Source organism: Acromyrmex echinatior, chromosome 6, assembly GCF_024713525.1.
Source record: "Acromyrmex echinatior isolate Ae372 chromosome 6, ASM2471352v2, whole genome shotgun sequence".
In the NCBI taxonomy this organism is placed as follows: Eukaryota; Metazoa; Arthropoda; class Insecta; order Hymenoptera; family Formicidae; genus Acromyrmex; species Acromyrmex echinatior.
The window spans coordinates 11,542,126-11,559,791 of NC_141857.1; the positions used below are offsets into that span (position 1 = coordinate 11,542,126).

The window sequence follows — 17,666 nt, forward strand, 5'->3', positions numbered from 1 at the left end:
TATAATACAGTATCTCATTCTTGTATTGGCGAACAAGATTGTAATGATGCACCGTGTCACACTGTCTCTTGTTGGAAGGCACCCTATAAAGCCAGCATGGAAAAGGTTAGCATTTTTATGTCATTCGTGAAAATATCATTTTTATTTATCATACAAGTGATATAGTTATAACAATAATTTGCGCTTTGTTTAATTAGATCCAATGTCAGAGGCGTTCATCATGGGCTGACTATTTTTAATTTACTGCCAGAGGCGTTAATCGTGCTTTGGCTAGTTATAGACAAATGTCAGAGGCATTCATCGTGGGCTGACTATTTTTAATTTACTGTCAGAGGCATTAATCGTGAGCTGGCTAGCTATAACAAAATGCCACAGCTGTAAATCGTGCTTTGGCTAGTTATAGATAAATGTCAGAGGCCTTCATCGTAGACTATTTTTAATTTACTGGTAGAAGCATTCGATTATCAAATTTAGTGAAATACAATTACGGAATCAACTTGTAGAATTTTGCGTCTGCAATTAAAGAAATGTGAATAGCATTGTCATGATGGAATCAAAAGCTGATTGCTTGTCATGATGGAAACAAAGAAACTAATGAAGAAAAAAAAAAGACTGAATATCAGTAAACAGCTTCTTTGAAACCTTATAACTTTTATCTGAAACGTTTTTTCTAAAAACGTTATGTAATGGCCTTATAGCACAAGAATGGCAGTAATTCAATCATAGAAGAGAACATAAATCATAGGTCAACATATTATATTTTGGCGTACTATGCATGCCGATACAAGTATAATTCACATTCCTTTACGATTATAGTCACCTTTATGTTCAGCTCCTAAATCCGAGGTCTTTTTGGACACCCTATATAATATATACGTTATACATATATATATAATATATATACGTTATACATATATATATATATAACATACATTACAGTCAATAGTCACATGCATAATTTTCGTACGATGCTGTACGTTTATGAAATGTATATAAGTATATCATATTCAAAGCAAAATGTTTTAGCAAATGTATACACTTATAGGTCAATGTGTACGTTGACTAACCGCAAGTTACAATAAGTATATTTTTACTAAATATATTCTGACTGTGACTTAGATATATCTTCGGATGTAACCATGTATTTGAAATATATGTATATACGTATAATGTAATAGCACTTTTTCCTTTATTCTCAATACCATTTTAACTTAGGATGTAACATGTATTGTCAGTACGTAAATACATTGCACATACATATGTAGCTATTCCATCTCTTTTTATTATGTTTAATGGGCCTTTTACAATTATAAGCCATAAATCAGCTATAAATAAGAAGTCAGAAAAATTGACTGTGATTGATCAATTTTTAGCTTCTGACTTCTGATTTGTAACTAATGGCTTATTGTAGAAGGCATAAAGGAGAAATAGAAGTTATATCATACTTAGCTCATACTTAGCTTTTCATGCAGATATAATATAGACATATTAGTACGACGATACAAGTGAATAATAGAATTATATTTTATGTGCATTATGATGTACTCACATTACAAAACATAAAATATATTTCTAATTCATATTCACGTACGTGTGTAGCTACTTCATCTCTTTTTGTTACGTGTAACAAGAAGGTGTACTGATCTTCTTTTTTCTACGTTGAAAAAATAAAAAGAGATGTTTTTTTCTGATCAAATATACAGATATTAGTGATATATGCTTTTATATTTTCAATATCAGAATATACATACAACTAACATAAATTAAAGCTAACGAGAATCAAACGCAGATGATCAGACGTAACATCTTAAAAAGATAATCAAATTACGAATTCTCTGATAAATTCTCATTTTATGTGTACAGATATACTCATTATATATATGGATATTCATGAAAAAGAATTACATTATGTATGTGCAATGTCGTATTCATTTATTGATATTATATTATTATTACCTAAAATGACATTGGACGTAAGGAAAAAGTGCTATTACGGCTTCGTATCGATATAGCTATTAAAGTTAAAAACTGTACTTTATGTATATTATAGATTTTTAATACTGGTGATATATATTGGAACACGGGCTACACTGCATGTGTACATAATACAACTGTATTTCTAAGGTCCGATTCTACAAATATAAGATTAACTTCAATTACGGTTTATTTTTTTCTCAATTCTAAAATTGGAAAACTTTCCAAAATAAATTTTACATTTGTGGAACCGACCATAATACACGTCCCTGCTAAGATGGTAATGTAGGAAACGGAATAAAAATATCGATAATTAATCGATCGAATTTCCTGCATATTAACTCAGAGGGCGTAAGCATCTTATACATTGGAAATAAAAACCTGTAATATCGACCTTGATTAACTTCAGCCTTCGCTCCAGCATCCTCTTAACCACATAAGCTTGTTCAAATGAAGGAAGTCAGAATGTTTCTATTGAGAATCTACATTCAATTAAAAATTCATCAATTATTAACGATGAAAATTTGAGCCCAAATGTAAAACCTGCAGAATGTTTAAATGTAGAAGAAAAAATTCAAGGAAAAAAAATTGACTCAATTGTAAATCCGGATGAAAACGCTAGCCGACTTCAAAACTCCTAAAAAAAGTTTGAATTTCTTATTAATTTTTAAAATAATTATTCTATAATCACAATAAAACATGATTGTTTATATTATATATACATTTTTTAACACCATGACCTAAAGATGCCATCTCCATTTAAGAAATATCTCTTTTGACTCGACAAACACAGAATTTAAAAAAGAGAAAAAACAATTAAAATTCCTGCAGTAGCTACATCAGACGAATGAAGAGCATATCACCAAGATCTCAGTGAAAAAAAGGAAAAATAGAAGAAGAAAAAAGACTAAGAATGGAATTGAGATTAGGGAAATAAAAAATAAAAAAAGGAAAAAAAGGAGAAAATAAAAAAGTTTCTAGTAAAAAAAAACTGAACAACAGTTCATAAGAAAAATGATTTTTTTTTTATTCTATTAATAATGTGGAAATTATATATTAACAACAGTCGGTTGTAAAAATATATTAATCTAGGTATTATATTAAAAATATGGAAATTATATTTAATTATTAATATAATTTCCATATTTTATTTATTTACCAAATATATGTAACAATATTGAAAAATATATATAATTATTTTAAAAAATGAATATCATTATTGAGTTCTTAGTCTTTTTATGTAACAAAGTATCTATGATCAGAATCTAGTTCTTGACCTGATCAGAAATTGATTCTGTGAGTAAAATGGCTGATTAGAAATTAGTCCCATATAACTTACGGCTATATATTTTATCTCATTATTAACTTAATTATGGTTATTATATCATTTTTCCAAATGCAACTTAAAGTTTGAATGTTGATCGTTTGAAAACAAAAAAGTTTGTATTTTCCTCTTTCATTGCGTTTAAATATTGAGGGCAACATATCTGCTTAATTGATCAGAAATTAGTGCCTTGGTATTACGTTTAAACTACTTATAAAATTTTATTCATTTCATTTTTGTTGTACCGCTGTACACGGCACGATTCGAGGATTCAGGAGAGAATTTCGGGAGATGATAAGAAACAGCTTTAGTTTAAACTTAGAAATATATTTAATAACTTCTGCACATTTCACCAATGGTTTTTTATTATAATTCCACTTAACACTATTCGCGTCGCGGTAGATGTTTCAAATTCGGTGAGACAACGGTGAGGTAACGCGACGTGTTTCTTTTAAATTTCTGACCGATGACCACAATTGCGGTCGCGTTACATATTTTGATTTTCGAGGTAATCTTGGCCCTTTCACGTTGGTCCGTCAGCTTATCGGACGAGGCCTGCTGCGCAAACATCTCGCGTCCGCGTTTATAGTTTATTCTCACTCAGGATCTTCTTTTATATTAATTATATTCAATAAATTTGTTTCGGCAATATCTTAGTTTAATTTTTGAGTTTATATTTTCTAGCACGTTCCTGGCGCAATTATCACTTGTGCAATTAACTCATTACATTTTCATCGTAGAGCAGCTAATTGCAATGTTCAATGTGACATGAACAATGTATTAATAAAACGTTATGTCTTATTAATGCTACGCAGAAAATAGATTTGCTGACGCAAAAAGGGACATCTTTTTAACTATAGTGTATATGCACGTGTGTTCGTTTTACGTTTTAATTATAATAAATACAAAATAAAATTAAATATTGATTATTGATATTTTATATTAATATAAATACCAAATTATGTTAATACAAATAATAAACTAACAATAAATTTAAAATTATTGTTTTGTAGGATTGCAAATAAAAAAAATAAAAAAATTCTGTATTTTTCTTTAATTTCTGTCTTATACTATAAAAAAGAAAGGAAGTTCTATAAAAACAATATAACGAATTACAGTTGCTAAAACATAATCATATTTCAAATAAAATAAAATAAAATAAAACAGACATTTCGATCAAACAATTAAGTCATTATCAATGTTGTTCCGGTAAAACGCAATTCAATGTACGAAACTTGCATGTTCCCTCTTTTCACATCAATATCACTCTCACTGATGTTGAATACTTAATTGACAGAGAAATCGAACGATTAACTTAAGTATTAAAACTGGCTAGCCGAATGCAATAGTCATCTATTCATGACCTCTTAGGAACTTAAATTAGAGATAGATATAGTGTGAAAATTATAAGTATGTAGTACACAATAGAAGTGTTGAAATTCTTATTAAATATCTATGAGTGTGTAGTATAAATGTTTTATTATAAAAACTAAATCAAATACATTAACACTATAAGAATGACTCAAATTAGTCATAAGCAATAAATACCTTCTAAAAATGTCCATTGCAATCGGATAGATAACATCAATTCAATTCATTGTTGTAAATAGTTCTTGTTAAAAATTTGTATAGACATTATGCTTTAAAATGCTTATTTACAAATGACTACATACAAAAAGAAGTGAGACCAAGTGTTAGGAAGAGGAAGATTCAGTATGTTAACAGTGAGAAAGAAACCTATTAAGAAGGAGAAAGTAATTATAATATAGGATCATATACTTTAGGTAAAAGTTCTATGAATATAGAGAGAGTATGTATTAACATTAATTATAGATAATAATATGTTAATAAAGAAACACTTCTATTTCTTCAAATTTTTTGTATAAACGATGTTACAATTTATATAAAGATATATATACTCTTGCAGTAATACTGGCCAATTCATTATTGAAAGACAGTGATTAATTATTTATTTGGAGTACTAAAAATACCGAACAGCAGTGCTTTTAATATTTACTGTATAAAAATAAGTAATTAATTATTGTCTTTCAGTATTAGTCAATATTAAATTTCCATACAGGTATAGCCCATGCATTATTTCTTAATTCATATTCTGTAAATATAAAAATAAATTTATGAAATATAATTAACATACCATATTTCTTTACGTTTTTCTCATGCACAAATAATGATAATTAATTTCCGCCTATCTCAATCTTCGAAAATTTTATCGTGAGATCTTGGTGATATTATTTCAGAATTAACAGAATCTCTTTGATTATTAGTTTCTGATCTTTAAAGAAGTTCCAATAAATAAACGTCCTCGACCATAACTTCGACCTTCAGAATCTAATCATGATTAATATTGGCACCTTTATGAAACGACAAATTTCTTTGTCCATTATTGAAAGCTGGAGCATTGTCCTTAAATTAGTGAGATAGGATTAACAAGTTTACATAAGTTATTAAAATGTTTTTTGTGCATAAACAACAGTAGAAAGGATTGATGAATGCAATAAATTATTAATAATAAAATAAGTACCTTTGTTAAGAATTAATAAGAAATACCGCATTTGCATGTTACTTCCAATTTATATCGATACCTTCATAATTGCATGTTGTATCCATTTAAATTGATAAGAAGCACCGGATTTGCATGTTATTTCCATCGAAAATTTGATAGTATTAACCTTGTATAATTCACAATCTATGTATATAATACTGACCTACTGCACATAGGAGCAAATCTATTTTTTGCATAGCATCGCATTAATAAGACGCAACATCATGTCAACATTGAACACTGGAATTAACTGCTCTACAATGAATATGAAATGAATAAGATTTTATAAACGTAATAATTTCTTTGTTCACGCTTTGTTTTTAATTGTTGTTAAAATATTTCGTGCATTTGTTTATATATTAAAAGTATTTGACTGATTTTAGCAATTGAATAAAGTTATTGGTATTATTATTGATATTATTATTATTATTATTATTATTTAAAAAACTTATTTCAATAATCAATAGTGCTGTATTGATACTGTGACAAATTGTATTGTATTTGCCTTCATCATTATTTCACACCAACGCGATATGAAATGGATGCATAAGGAGCGCGTATACATATAGAGACGGTTTTGTTCATATTTAGAAAAAGATTTTTTTTCGGAACAGGATTTTAATACACATTGTTATTTTCAGCTTAAAATTCTCGTTAATCTTCGACATATAAAAATTTTAAAAATTTTGAAAATAGGGATGGCGGTAGGGGTATACAATAAATAAATAACCAATAAGATAGGAAACAAGACCGTTTATGTTAAATAACATTACTTTAAATCCGAAGCGCCACTACGGTCTAAGTATTAAGATATTGAAAAATATAGTCTAAAGGCTCAGGACGCTCGCATGGAATGCAAGAGATCCGGGTTCGACTTCCGGCCGAGGCAATATTTTTTCGCAATAAGTTTATTACAGTTTTTTAAGATTAATTTGGGTAATTTTGGGGGGATTATTAACATTTCAGATCAATTGCGTTAATGTCGACAACCATATCGACACGTAATTATCATTTCTGAAATTAATTCATTCGTTTGAAAAACATATATATTAATTCAACATCTTAATACTTAGACCGTAGTAGCGCTTCGGATTTAAAGTAATGTTAATAAATAAATAATTTTTAAAAAATTATTTTATTATTGTTATAAACTGCTATTGAAGTCATTCAATTTTCACTTTGGAAAATTTTTTCCGTCTCTTACAATTTCGAAGATAATTGAAAAAAAAAGACTGATTTTTTCAAGGGAGGTTTCCATCCTTTTAAGATGCAATTCAGCCGATATAAAAAAACGTATCTCTTATTTTTGTCCATAGAAAAACATACCAAAAGCTCATTTAAATCGAAGGGGAACCGTTCCCTTATGAGGGAGTTGTATTTCTTTATGAGATAAATATTAACATTTTAGTATAGAGGATATCCCATTTTAATGTCTCACCCCAAATAACTTTTTTATTTTTGATGTTAAAAAAAATGTTTCAGACAAAAGTTGTATGGCTTTGAGGAGGACATAAGATGGTGTCATTAGTTTGATCTGGAATAGTTGCTTGAAGGTCACGCGAAGGTTACCTTTAATTTCTTAAATCTAATATCCTACTTTTTATTGCACATTTTTGTAGATCATTTCGAGAGTTTTGCAAAACACTATATTAAAAATATTTTTTTATAAAATACTTTTTGAGTTATGATACTTGAACGTTGCCCAAGGTTTGACCGATGGTTAAAACCTCTTAAATGTTGTTTAGAATCGTGTCCTGAATAACGATATTCGTCGAGATCAAGGTTATTGGGTATCTTATTTTCATTTTTGCACTAAAAATTCATTTTTACGCTAAAATGAAAATATAACCTCCAATGATTTTGATCTTGACAAGAGTTATCCAGGACATAATTCTGAACAACATTCAAGAGATTTTAGTCATCGGTCGGAGACGTTATAACTCGATAAGTACGTCATGAAAAAATATTTAATTAGTAATAGTGTTTTGGAAAGCTCTTAAGATAAGCTATGAGAAAATAAAATGAAAAATGAGGCGTTTCATTTAAGAAATTAAAAGTGATCTTTATATGACCTTCATATAATTATTCAAGGTCAAATTAATGGCACCGTCTTATGTCCCCCTCGAAACCATACAACTTTTGTCTGAAACATTTTTTCGTATCTTCCATATTTTTTGAGATATGTGCCTGGATTGATTAAAATGAAACACATGGTATATTAAGGCCCATATTCAGAACGCGCTTTTACTGACAAAAACGCGCTTTTGTCTCTAAAATTCTATATTATGCGTAACATAAATTATAGCATCTTAACGCGCTTACATCGTTGCGCGTTTTGAATACGGATTTATACGTACAATATAGTTTTATAAACGATTTTTTTTCGTACAACAAGATATGTTAGCAAATACTGTTCACAAACAGCACAGTAAAAATATATTTAAAACGTACATGTTAGACGTTTTGGATATATTAAAAACATTCAGATCCATTAAAAAAAAGTTTTGAAGGCATCCAGTGTTACTATTTTGGATTTCTTAAAAACATCCATTTTAGGTCGCAATGGATTAAAACCGGACTAAATTAATATTGGGTCATCTAAAAAGTATCCGCAGTTTTTTGTCACTAGATGTGTGTTGATGGTCATATATCTAGTGACAAAGTACCGCGGATACTTTTTAGATGATCCAATATATTAAACAAGACCACAATCAAAACAAAATGATTCTTATATGAGTATTATTATTGATTAATATCTTATTCCAGAATACACATCATAAAATTATGATTAAAAAAAACGTTTTTCTCTGAATTTGGGAACTAATTTCATAGTTCCGTTTCTTTGAAATGGTCACCCCCATCCAAGTTGCCGCCATCCATTATTCTTGATTCTGAAATCATATGGAAACCGTTGCTCTTCGATGATCCACGAATACCTACATATGAATGTATAGTTATGATACAATATGGACCTGATAGAAATTTGTGCAGTTCAACTAAACATTCAGTCAGTTACTGTCTAATATTTAATCTTAGTATTATAACAATTATTTTCAAGTTAGAAAATTATACGCAGTATTTTCACAGTACCAGTTATCATGTATGGGAATAAGTTTCCGCCCATTGCAGAAAGATATCGTAGCATTGCTCGTGTGTTGGATAGAACGGCAAGACATGTTTTTGACATGTTTTTGTGTCCAAACTTATGAGCCCAATAGATGGCATTCGTTCGAAGCGTAAGAAAGAGTAACTTTTTTTGCGTTGAAGATGTCGGAATTTATTCCAAAAAAGCAACATTTGCGGGAAGTTTTACTCCATTATTTTATTTTAAAGAAAAGTGCTGCGGAAACGCATCGTTTGCTCCTAGATATTTACGGTGAGCATGCTCCATCGAAAACTAGTTGTAAAGAATGGTTTCGGCGATTCAACAGTGGTGATTTTGACGTGTGTGACAAAGAACGCGAAAGTGCACCGAAAAAATTTGAAGATGCAGAATTGCAAGCATTACTCGAAGAAGATTCGTGTTTATCGCTCGATAAGTTGGCAAAAGAGTTAAATGTTGATAGATCCACTGTTGGAAAACTACACGCAATGGGAATGGTGCAAAAAGAAGGAAATTGGGTGCCATACAAATTGAAAGAGAGAGACATGGAAAGACGTTTGGTCATCTGCGAGATGCTTCGTCATGACAACAAAGGAAGGGTTTACATCGTATCGTAACTGGCGATGAAAAATGGATCTACTACGATAACCCTAAACGCTTGAAGGCATGGGTGATGCCAGGTGAACCAGGTCCATCACGTCAAAACGAAATATCCATGCTTCGAAGATTATGTTGTGCATGGTGGGATCAAAGAGGTATTATATATTATGAGCTGCTCAAACCGTCCGAAACCATCACTGGCGATCATTATCGGCTACAACTGATACGTTTAAACCAAACTTTGAAAGAAAAACGACCGGAATGGGACAATAGGCACAACAAGCTGATTCTGTTACATGACAACGCTAGGCCACACGTTGCAAAACCGGTCAAGAAATACTTGGAAGGAGTAAAGTGGGAAATTCTGCCCAACCCGCCGTATTCACCGGACATTGCCCCTTCAGATTTTCATTTGTTCCGATCCATGCGGTCCTTTCTGGAGAACGATTCAATTCTTATGAAGGTACCAAAAAATGGCTTGATGAATGGATCGCTTCAAAAGAACCAGATTTTTTCATTCGAGGAATCCGTTTATTACCGGAAAGGTGGGAAAAAGTTGTCGCTTCCGAAGGAGCATACTTTGAATAAACTCACTTATATAGATTTGTTTAAATAAACACATCTTTTTCATTTAAAAAGGGCGGAAACTTATTCCCATACCCAATATATCTCGGCTTCGACTAGAGATCTCTATAGTCTCTCTCCTGTCGATAATAGTACGCCGTATTGATACGATACAGGTTATGTATCATAATGTACCTGAACAATATGCAGTATAGACTTTTGTGTCGTTGAAAATTTTCAACACAAATGTCCTAGGGATGTCTATGGGACATTCAGAAGACGTCCGTATATACTAACAAAAGTGAAACTCCTCGTGCGATCTTAAAAAAATTTTCACTTGCCAAGTCAGCGAAAATACGTCGTGAACAGATTTAGAAAATTTTTTGCATGAGATGAACATTTTTAAAATGTTCAAATGTGAACATATTTTGTACGTTGCGTAAAATATTTGTACTATATAATTAATAAATAGTAATAAGGCTCTGTAAGTATAAAACAATATAGTACAAAAGAAGGGCAAATAGCCAGTAATGTAGCAAAGAATTTTAATTTAAATTAACATTAAAAATTCATATAACAATTACAATTGACAAAAACAAACGTTTCGACTCCGATCGAATCATTTTCAACGTAGTCATAATATTTAAACATCGCTCTAAATCAAAAATATATACATAGTATTACAATACTATTATAATTTTTAATCCCGTATTCTTCATTCCGTTTAGTACGCTACGAATAATTATTATCAAAAATCAAAGTAGTCATAAAACAATATTCTTGTCAGTAATATCAGTAAATGTGTTGAGTGACTATTAATAAAAGGAGAAAAAAAACGCAAATAGATAGTAGTCCATATCATAGTACAATATATTGATTTTTTTATTTCAAGTAAATTTGCAAAAGTAACGAACATCTAACTTTCACGTCAAATAACGAAATGTCGAGAAGAAAAACATTTATCGAAAACGGAAAAACGGCAAAACATGTATTTGTACTATAAGTCCATTGATGTTCGGACTAAATAAAAACCAAATTTGGACGTCCAATGGACGTTGTGTGTTATCTGGGTTGATAGTAAATGCAGTAATGACATTAATATTGATAAAGATTAATTTAAAAATTTTGTGCACTCTCTATTGAACCGAAGAATAGCTAAACGTATACGCATGAGGTCACAAAGCATAAAGAAGGTGACTATAGTAGAAAGAAATAAGGTGAGCCATTGCGCATAATTGACATAACTTGTCAATCAATCATAGAGGACTTATTTTATACGCGCAGATTTCAAGCGTTCACAGATGATTACTAATAAAAACACAGTATTAAAACAGAAGTTAAAATAACAGTGATATATTAATAAAAACTATTAAAATATAAAAATATTAGAAACTTTAACATTATTATTAAACAGAAATGAGATGCACATTTTTTTATTTTTTATACGAATGTGTCAAAAAACTGCCATCAAAGAGTAATAAACACAGCCACATTGAATTTTCATAAAATGGGTCCCTCATTGGCTGTTCGTTCCTCACTACTTTTAGGCTACTGCGCATTCACGGGAATAACTCACCTTGTTTCTTTCCATCATGAAGGTGATCGCAGGGCATGCTCACATCGCTGTGTTACATGTCTGTGTCTAAAACTCTATATATACCAAAGTAGCGCAAAGATTCTCCATTTGAATTTACTACGATATAACCATATATCAATACTAAGCGCTTATTGGACTACAGACAATTAAGACGCAAATGGCGGTCAAAATAGTCAATAGAAAGGTTGTACTGAGCATTTTGGCTCAGATCAAAGAATTTTACTACTTTGATATACAGGAAAACTTCCGTAACTTCTATTATGCGGGGCTGTAAGAAGTTAAAGAAGTTCTCCCCATTTTTGCATTAGGGGCGGACCGGATTAAAAAGAAATAGCATGTATTACATATAGTGAGAACGTTTGCACAGATGCCAACACAACCTATTTTAACACTGAAAATTTTTATACACGACGTTATATACATATTTGGAAGCGGAAATGAAAGAAATTACAGAGCACTGAAATTAGGTAAATTTCACTGCATCTAGAGCTGTGACAGATTTCCTAACCTCAATAGTCATCAACTTTAACACTTAATATTTCGGTCCGCGGGGCAGTGACGTTTATTTCTGCCAGATTTTTTCATTTCATGCAAAAATGCGTCGAATAAGCCCAATTTCATTAATTTTTGAAGTGATTGGGCTAAATTGTTCCAGCAAACAAGAAATTATTGAAAAATGTTGAAAATTGTTCATTGAAGTGTTGAATCAAGTTTTGAATTTTTTAAACTATTTTGTCTCCGTAATCCGCTTGAATCAGTAATTATTAATTGATTATTTATTTTCTGTATCTCACCCAATAACCAATCCGGTTAAATCCGTAATTATGTATTGGTAATTTGCTTTTGGTATTTTACCCAATATTCAACGCAATAAATGTGCGACTAATTCGTTTGAATTTAACAAGCAATATTGAAAAACTATCTAATATAGTCTCACCAACTGCTAGCACCGATTTCGGCAAGTATCGTTGAAAAACATGCATGATATAACATAAGTTGTTGCCTCCCAAACAAAAATTCCGATGTGATATACAAAGTGTATAATATTGCGGATTCACGACAACAAGGTAATTTCCAGACATAACTCTGACTACAGTGCCAGTGCAGTTATATCCGAGAGTCACTCGGTTGCCATGAATCTGTAATGTCGTATAGTCTGTGTAAAGTACTAGGGCTCATTCGAAAAGAAACGATTCATATATCTGTGATCCTTGGTGCATGCTTTCCAACAATAAATTACTTTCTAGGATTGTAGATTAGCATTTCATTTCTGAATCTATATGAATCCACTAGAGTTAAATTCATATTATTATATTTATTTAGATGTAAAAAAGGATTCAGTGTATTCAGTCTCTACAAAATTCAATATCTTTTTCGTGGATAACACGAATTCGAAGACTTGATTCATATGAATTTGTTCAATCCGTTGTCAATCCATTTGCTGGGATATAATTATCAGAAATTACTAGAAATTACCCAGTGAACACACATTACATGTAACGTTAATTGTAATTTTCCACTCAATAATATAATTGTAATATAACACGTGTTATATAACATAATATAACATAACACGTGTTATATTACGGTATTATTAAGTGGGAAATTACAATTAACAGATACGTTACATGTAACTTTGTGTTCACTAGATAGAATTTCTATTGAATATTATTTGAATTATATGAATATTATTTTTTTACAAAATGTATATACAAGTATAACGAAAATAAAACTTTTCCATTAGTGTCTTTTTCACAATTATTATCATTTGATCCTGTTGGAAAGAATCTGGCAACGATAGAATTGAACAGAATCATTACTAGTTCAGTAGAAATTCAGATTTCTGTATTATCTGTTCGCCTAAGTGGTGCAGAAATACGATTTGACTTTTCATAGTGTGTCCATACTCTGGATTGCACTCTGAAAATTTTTGCGTGTTTTAAAACCATCGGAAAAAAAGTACAACAAAAAGTTACAATGTACAAAAGTTACAATAAAGTAACAACTTTAATGTCTATGACTGTACATACGCTTCACTAGAGATCCTATAATGCCTGTTTTATAATAGGGTCGCAAGTTGTAATCCGTAAGAAATTAATCAATCATAATCGATTATTTTTTTCATATTCAACTGTGATTGACCAATTTCTTACGGCTTACTTGCGATCCTATCGAGAACAGGCATAATAGGATCTCTACGTTTCACTCAGTTGTTGCCGCTGAACTAAATTCGGTTGCTTAGCATAAGATAGCGACTCATACGCATATTCAAAGTCACGACCGCGGTACGTTCAGATATTTGAATATATAAGTATTTGACACTTTGCCCTCTCCTTCCACTTTACTCTTTCGTCCCTAATAAAGTTGAAATAATAAACTTAACGTGTGCAAAATTCTAGAATAGGTTAATGACAAAATGAAACAGGAAAAAATGTTGAAAATATAACTTTTAACATATAACTTACACACGTATAACTTAGTGACAGGTAAGAATTGGAAACGATTGGATTTTTTTTGCCTAACTGCACACATCAAATATTACCATAGACTTCTCTAAGGAACATGATTATGATAGTTTAAAAACTTATAATTGTAAGGATCACAAAAAATAATAGGTCAACATCCATTCTGGAAAGATATTTATGTGCTTAAACTTGCATATAAATTTAATCACGAAAAGTAAACTCTCTTGTTTTCCTTTAGTGAAGATGTAGCTCTTGATTTACTATTGTTTGTTTCATATCATAGCATTGTCTTTCATTAAAATACATGCAACTTTGATATTTTATCCAAATTGTACAAATATTTACGATTTTGGGTGGGTCCAGTGATGAGGTAAATTTTCGGCATTTTACTAAAAAACCATCTTGACTAGCTTTGAGACGGTTGCATAAGTTTTTTATATTAAATGAACTGTTTTATTATTTTAATTACGTCCACACGTTTCCTTTGCAAACAATTCTGTATGTCTTAGAGCTTATATTGATTCGATTCGCTTATATTTGTCGTTTGTTACATACTTCTTTTTCTTTTGTCATTGCTTGTAGATCCGTTGCAAGCTCAACAGCATTTTCAACAATCTGCATAAATAAAAAGAAATTTTATTATTCATGTATAGCAACAAGATTCTTAAAGAGAGAAACAAGAATCACATACTTTTTTACCTATCTCTCTTTCTTTATGAACTGTCTTAAATCTGTCAATGAGAGACAAATACTGTTCATATAAAAGAGACGTTTCCGAATCTCCTAGATACTCGGACGGAATTTCAACCTAATAAAAATAGTACTTTTCTTCAGGAGAATTTATGTTAATTTATTAACTAACCTATTTTTCTAGTAATTATGTAATAACATGGACACAACACATAAATATGCGAAAAATATCCATAAGATATTCTTTAAAAATTTTGGGATATCCATCAAATTTTCGTTTTATATAATCCTTCAATGGATATACGTAATATATCCGTTTATGAAATTAATAAACATGATTTAATCTCTATACGTCTCTATCAGTGTGAATATCTGATGGAATAAATGAACAATGATGAATATATAATTGGACTTCATATAAACGTGAAATGAATGTTTTAAAAGAGCGGAATTGTAATTTACATTAAATAACATTGGATATTAGTTATACAGGATGATCCGAAACAATCCAGGTGTCCCTGAAGAGACATATTCCTGACCCAATTCTAACAAGGAGAGGCTCAGACGTTCGGGATTTAGAAAAATTTGAAACTTATGATACGTGAAGTAAGATGCGCTTCTCATTGTTGAGAAAATCGACTTTAAAAAATTAGGAATATGTATACTAAACATTGAGCAAGTACTGGCCATAAGGATTTCGTCAAATTTCTTCAAGCGAGAGACCAGTATGAGTTATCTCACTCTTCCACCAATAGCGGTGTGTATACATCATGCATACAACCGGTCTCAGAAAGATTGCACTTTTTTTTCGATGGATTTCGGAATGCAGCTTGCTCACCGAGCGATTGGTTCTTATTCATGGATCCATAAATCTATAATCTCTAATCTCCTTTTTCGCTTGAAGAAATTTGACGAAATCCTTATGGCCAGACTCTGATTAAAGAGTCTCTAGTTTCAACGAATCCCATAGCGTAATGTGTAGCGCTCTTGTATAGTAACTGCTAGAGTGGGTATAAAGAGAGTTGCGCCAATGTATGTGCTTAATGCTGATTGGCTCCGCCAAGTTACGGTGCCTTCTTTCTAACTAACATTAAGTATCTTTACTGTTAGTTAGAAAGAAGATATCGTTAAAGAAAGAAGTGATTAAGACGAGAAATTGCGTCATATAGATATCCCAGATATAGGACACAAAATGATGACTTCCAACGTCTCTAGCATTTCTCTCTTTATACCCACTCTAATAACTGCTGGTTCGAGTCTCTGTCGGCACTTCCTTTTTTCCCTTTTTTTTAATTGTAATAATTTGTTATTTCTATATAAAATCAATCACATTTATAGAAATCAATGGATATTCAATATAAATATTTTCTAAAAAACGCAGATTTCATTTACAACGTAACGAAAATATGTGATAAATAAAATCCAATACAACAAGAGCGGGCAAACATTGAACAAGTTTTTTTTACGTTAGAGTTTTTTTTGTGTATACTCGTTACGTTAATTTCATTTTTTGTCACTATTCCAAATTTCTCTTGTGTTCCCTGAATTGAATATTTTGAATTTTGTGTTCCTGATTACATTTAAAAATATATAAAAATTTCAAGTTAAATTATAAAATTAAGCAAAAAATGAAATTAACATAATAAGAGCACACAAAAAATTAAACCTAACGCAAAAAAAAACGTGTTTAATGTTTATCCACTTTCATTTTATTGGATTTTATTTATAATGTTTCCGTTGCGTTATAAATGAAATGTGCGTTTTTCATAAAAGATTTATACTGAATATTCATTAATTACCATAAATTTGATTGATTTTACATAAAAATAACAAATATTCAAACAAAAAAGAGAAGGGAAAAAAAGTGCCAACAGAGACTCAAACCAGCAATTCAGCGGTTACTAGACAAGAGTGCGCCTCAGAATTCGTTAAATTTGCTTAACGTTCAGTGTACATATCCTGCGGAATTTTTTAAATCGATTTTCTCGACAATAATTGAGAAGCACATCTTACTGCTTGATCAAAGTAATGTCTGGGTGATACATTTCACGTGCCAAAGTTTCAAATTTTTCAAAATTCCGAACATCTGAGCCTTTCTCTGAACTTGTAAGATTTTTTACTTTTTACTTCACGAAAATTTTGTCTAAAACTTAGTTTTCAAAGTATAAGAAGAAATATTTAGGGTACGGATCACATAGAGGAGACGAACAGGAGCGGCGTTCATGATTAGATACGGGCACTTTACACACCAGAGGCACACTGATCAGACGCATTCACATGTTTATAAAACATGTTCCTTATCTTTCCCATCTATCATACTATCTCTTTGTCTTTCACATGCTTTAAATATACTAATTTAAATATACTCGTTAAATTATAAATTAGAATAATGAAATTAAAATGGATATTGAACTCTTTGCGTATCGAATTGTTTTTACATGGACAAAATTGTTAGAGAAATGTCCTAAAAGACAGAAATTAGAGCGAAATTAGACAATAATTATGTGCGATATAAACATTATAAAATTATTATTGACATACAAATCAAATTATTTCAGTACGTCGAATTCTAAGAGCATTTCTTACAATTCAATGTCCTGAAGTACTTGTTAAATTTAATTATATGTCGTTATAATACTTGTAGCAATTATTGTCAAATTTCTCACTTTTACAAAAATTTTTTTTAACAATTTTATCTACTCTATCGCGCTCGTAGCATTTATTACATATTTATGAGAAGTTTTATGAGAAACGCAATCGCGCTTCTTAGCACTTAAAGAATATTT

General features: G+C 30.5%; 1 protein-coding gene across 33 annotated transcripts in view; it reads right to left on the minus strand.

Moving 5' to 3' along the window:
* Nucleotides 1–17,666, minus strand: part of LOC105148557 (intraflagellar transport protein 81 homolog) — a 588,627-nt gene that overhangs the window by 497,610 nt on the left and 73,351 nt on the right. For 31 of the 33 annotated variants that reach the window (XR_015545343.1, XR_015545346.1, XR_015545345.1 and 28 more), the window contains exons 4-5: nt 14,882–14,998; nt 14,746–14,805 (exon numbers count right to left, since the gene is read on the minus strand). The exons of 1 other annotated variant lie outside the window; for it this stretch is intronic. Coding sequence is in view for 20 of the 32 variants with exons in the window: in XM_087406966.1 (XP_087263092.1) it covers nt 14,746–14,805; nt 14,882–14,998 (177 nt within the window). In the remaining 12 variants the exon portion in view is untranslated. The remainder of the gene's footprint in view (nt 1–14,745; nt 14,806–14,881; nt 14,999–17,666) is intronic. One more of the 33 variants, XM_087406970.1, reaches the window with a different exon arrangement.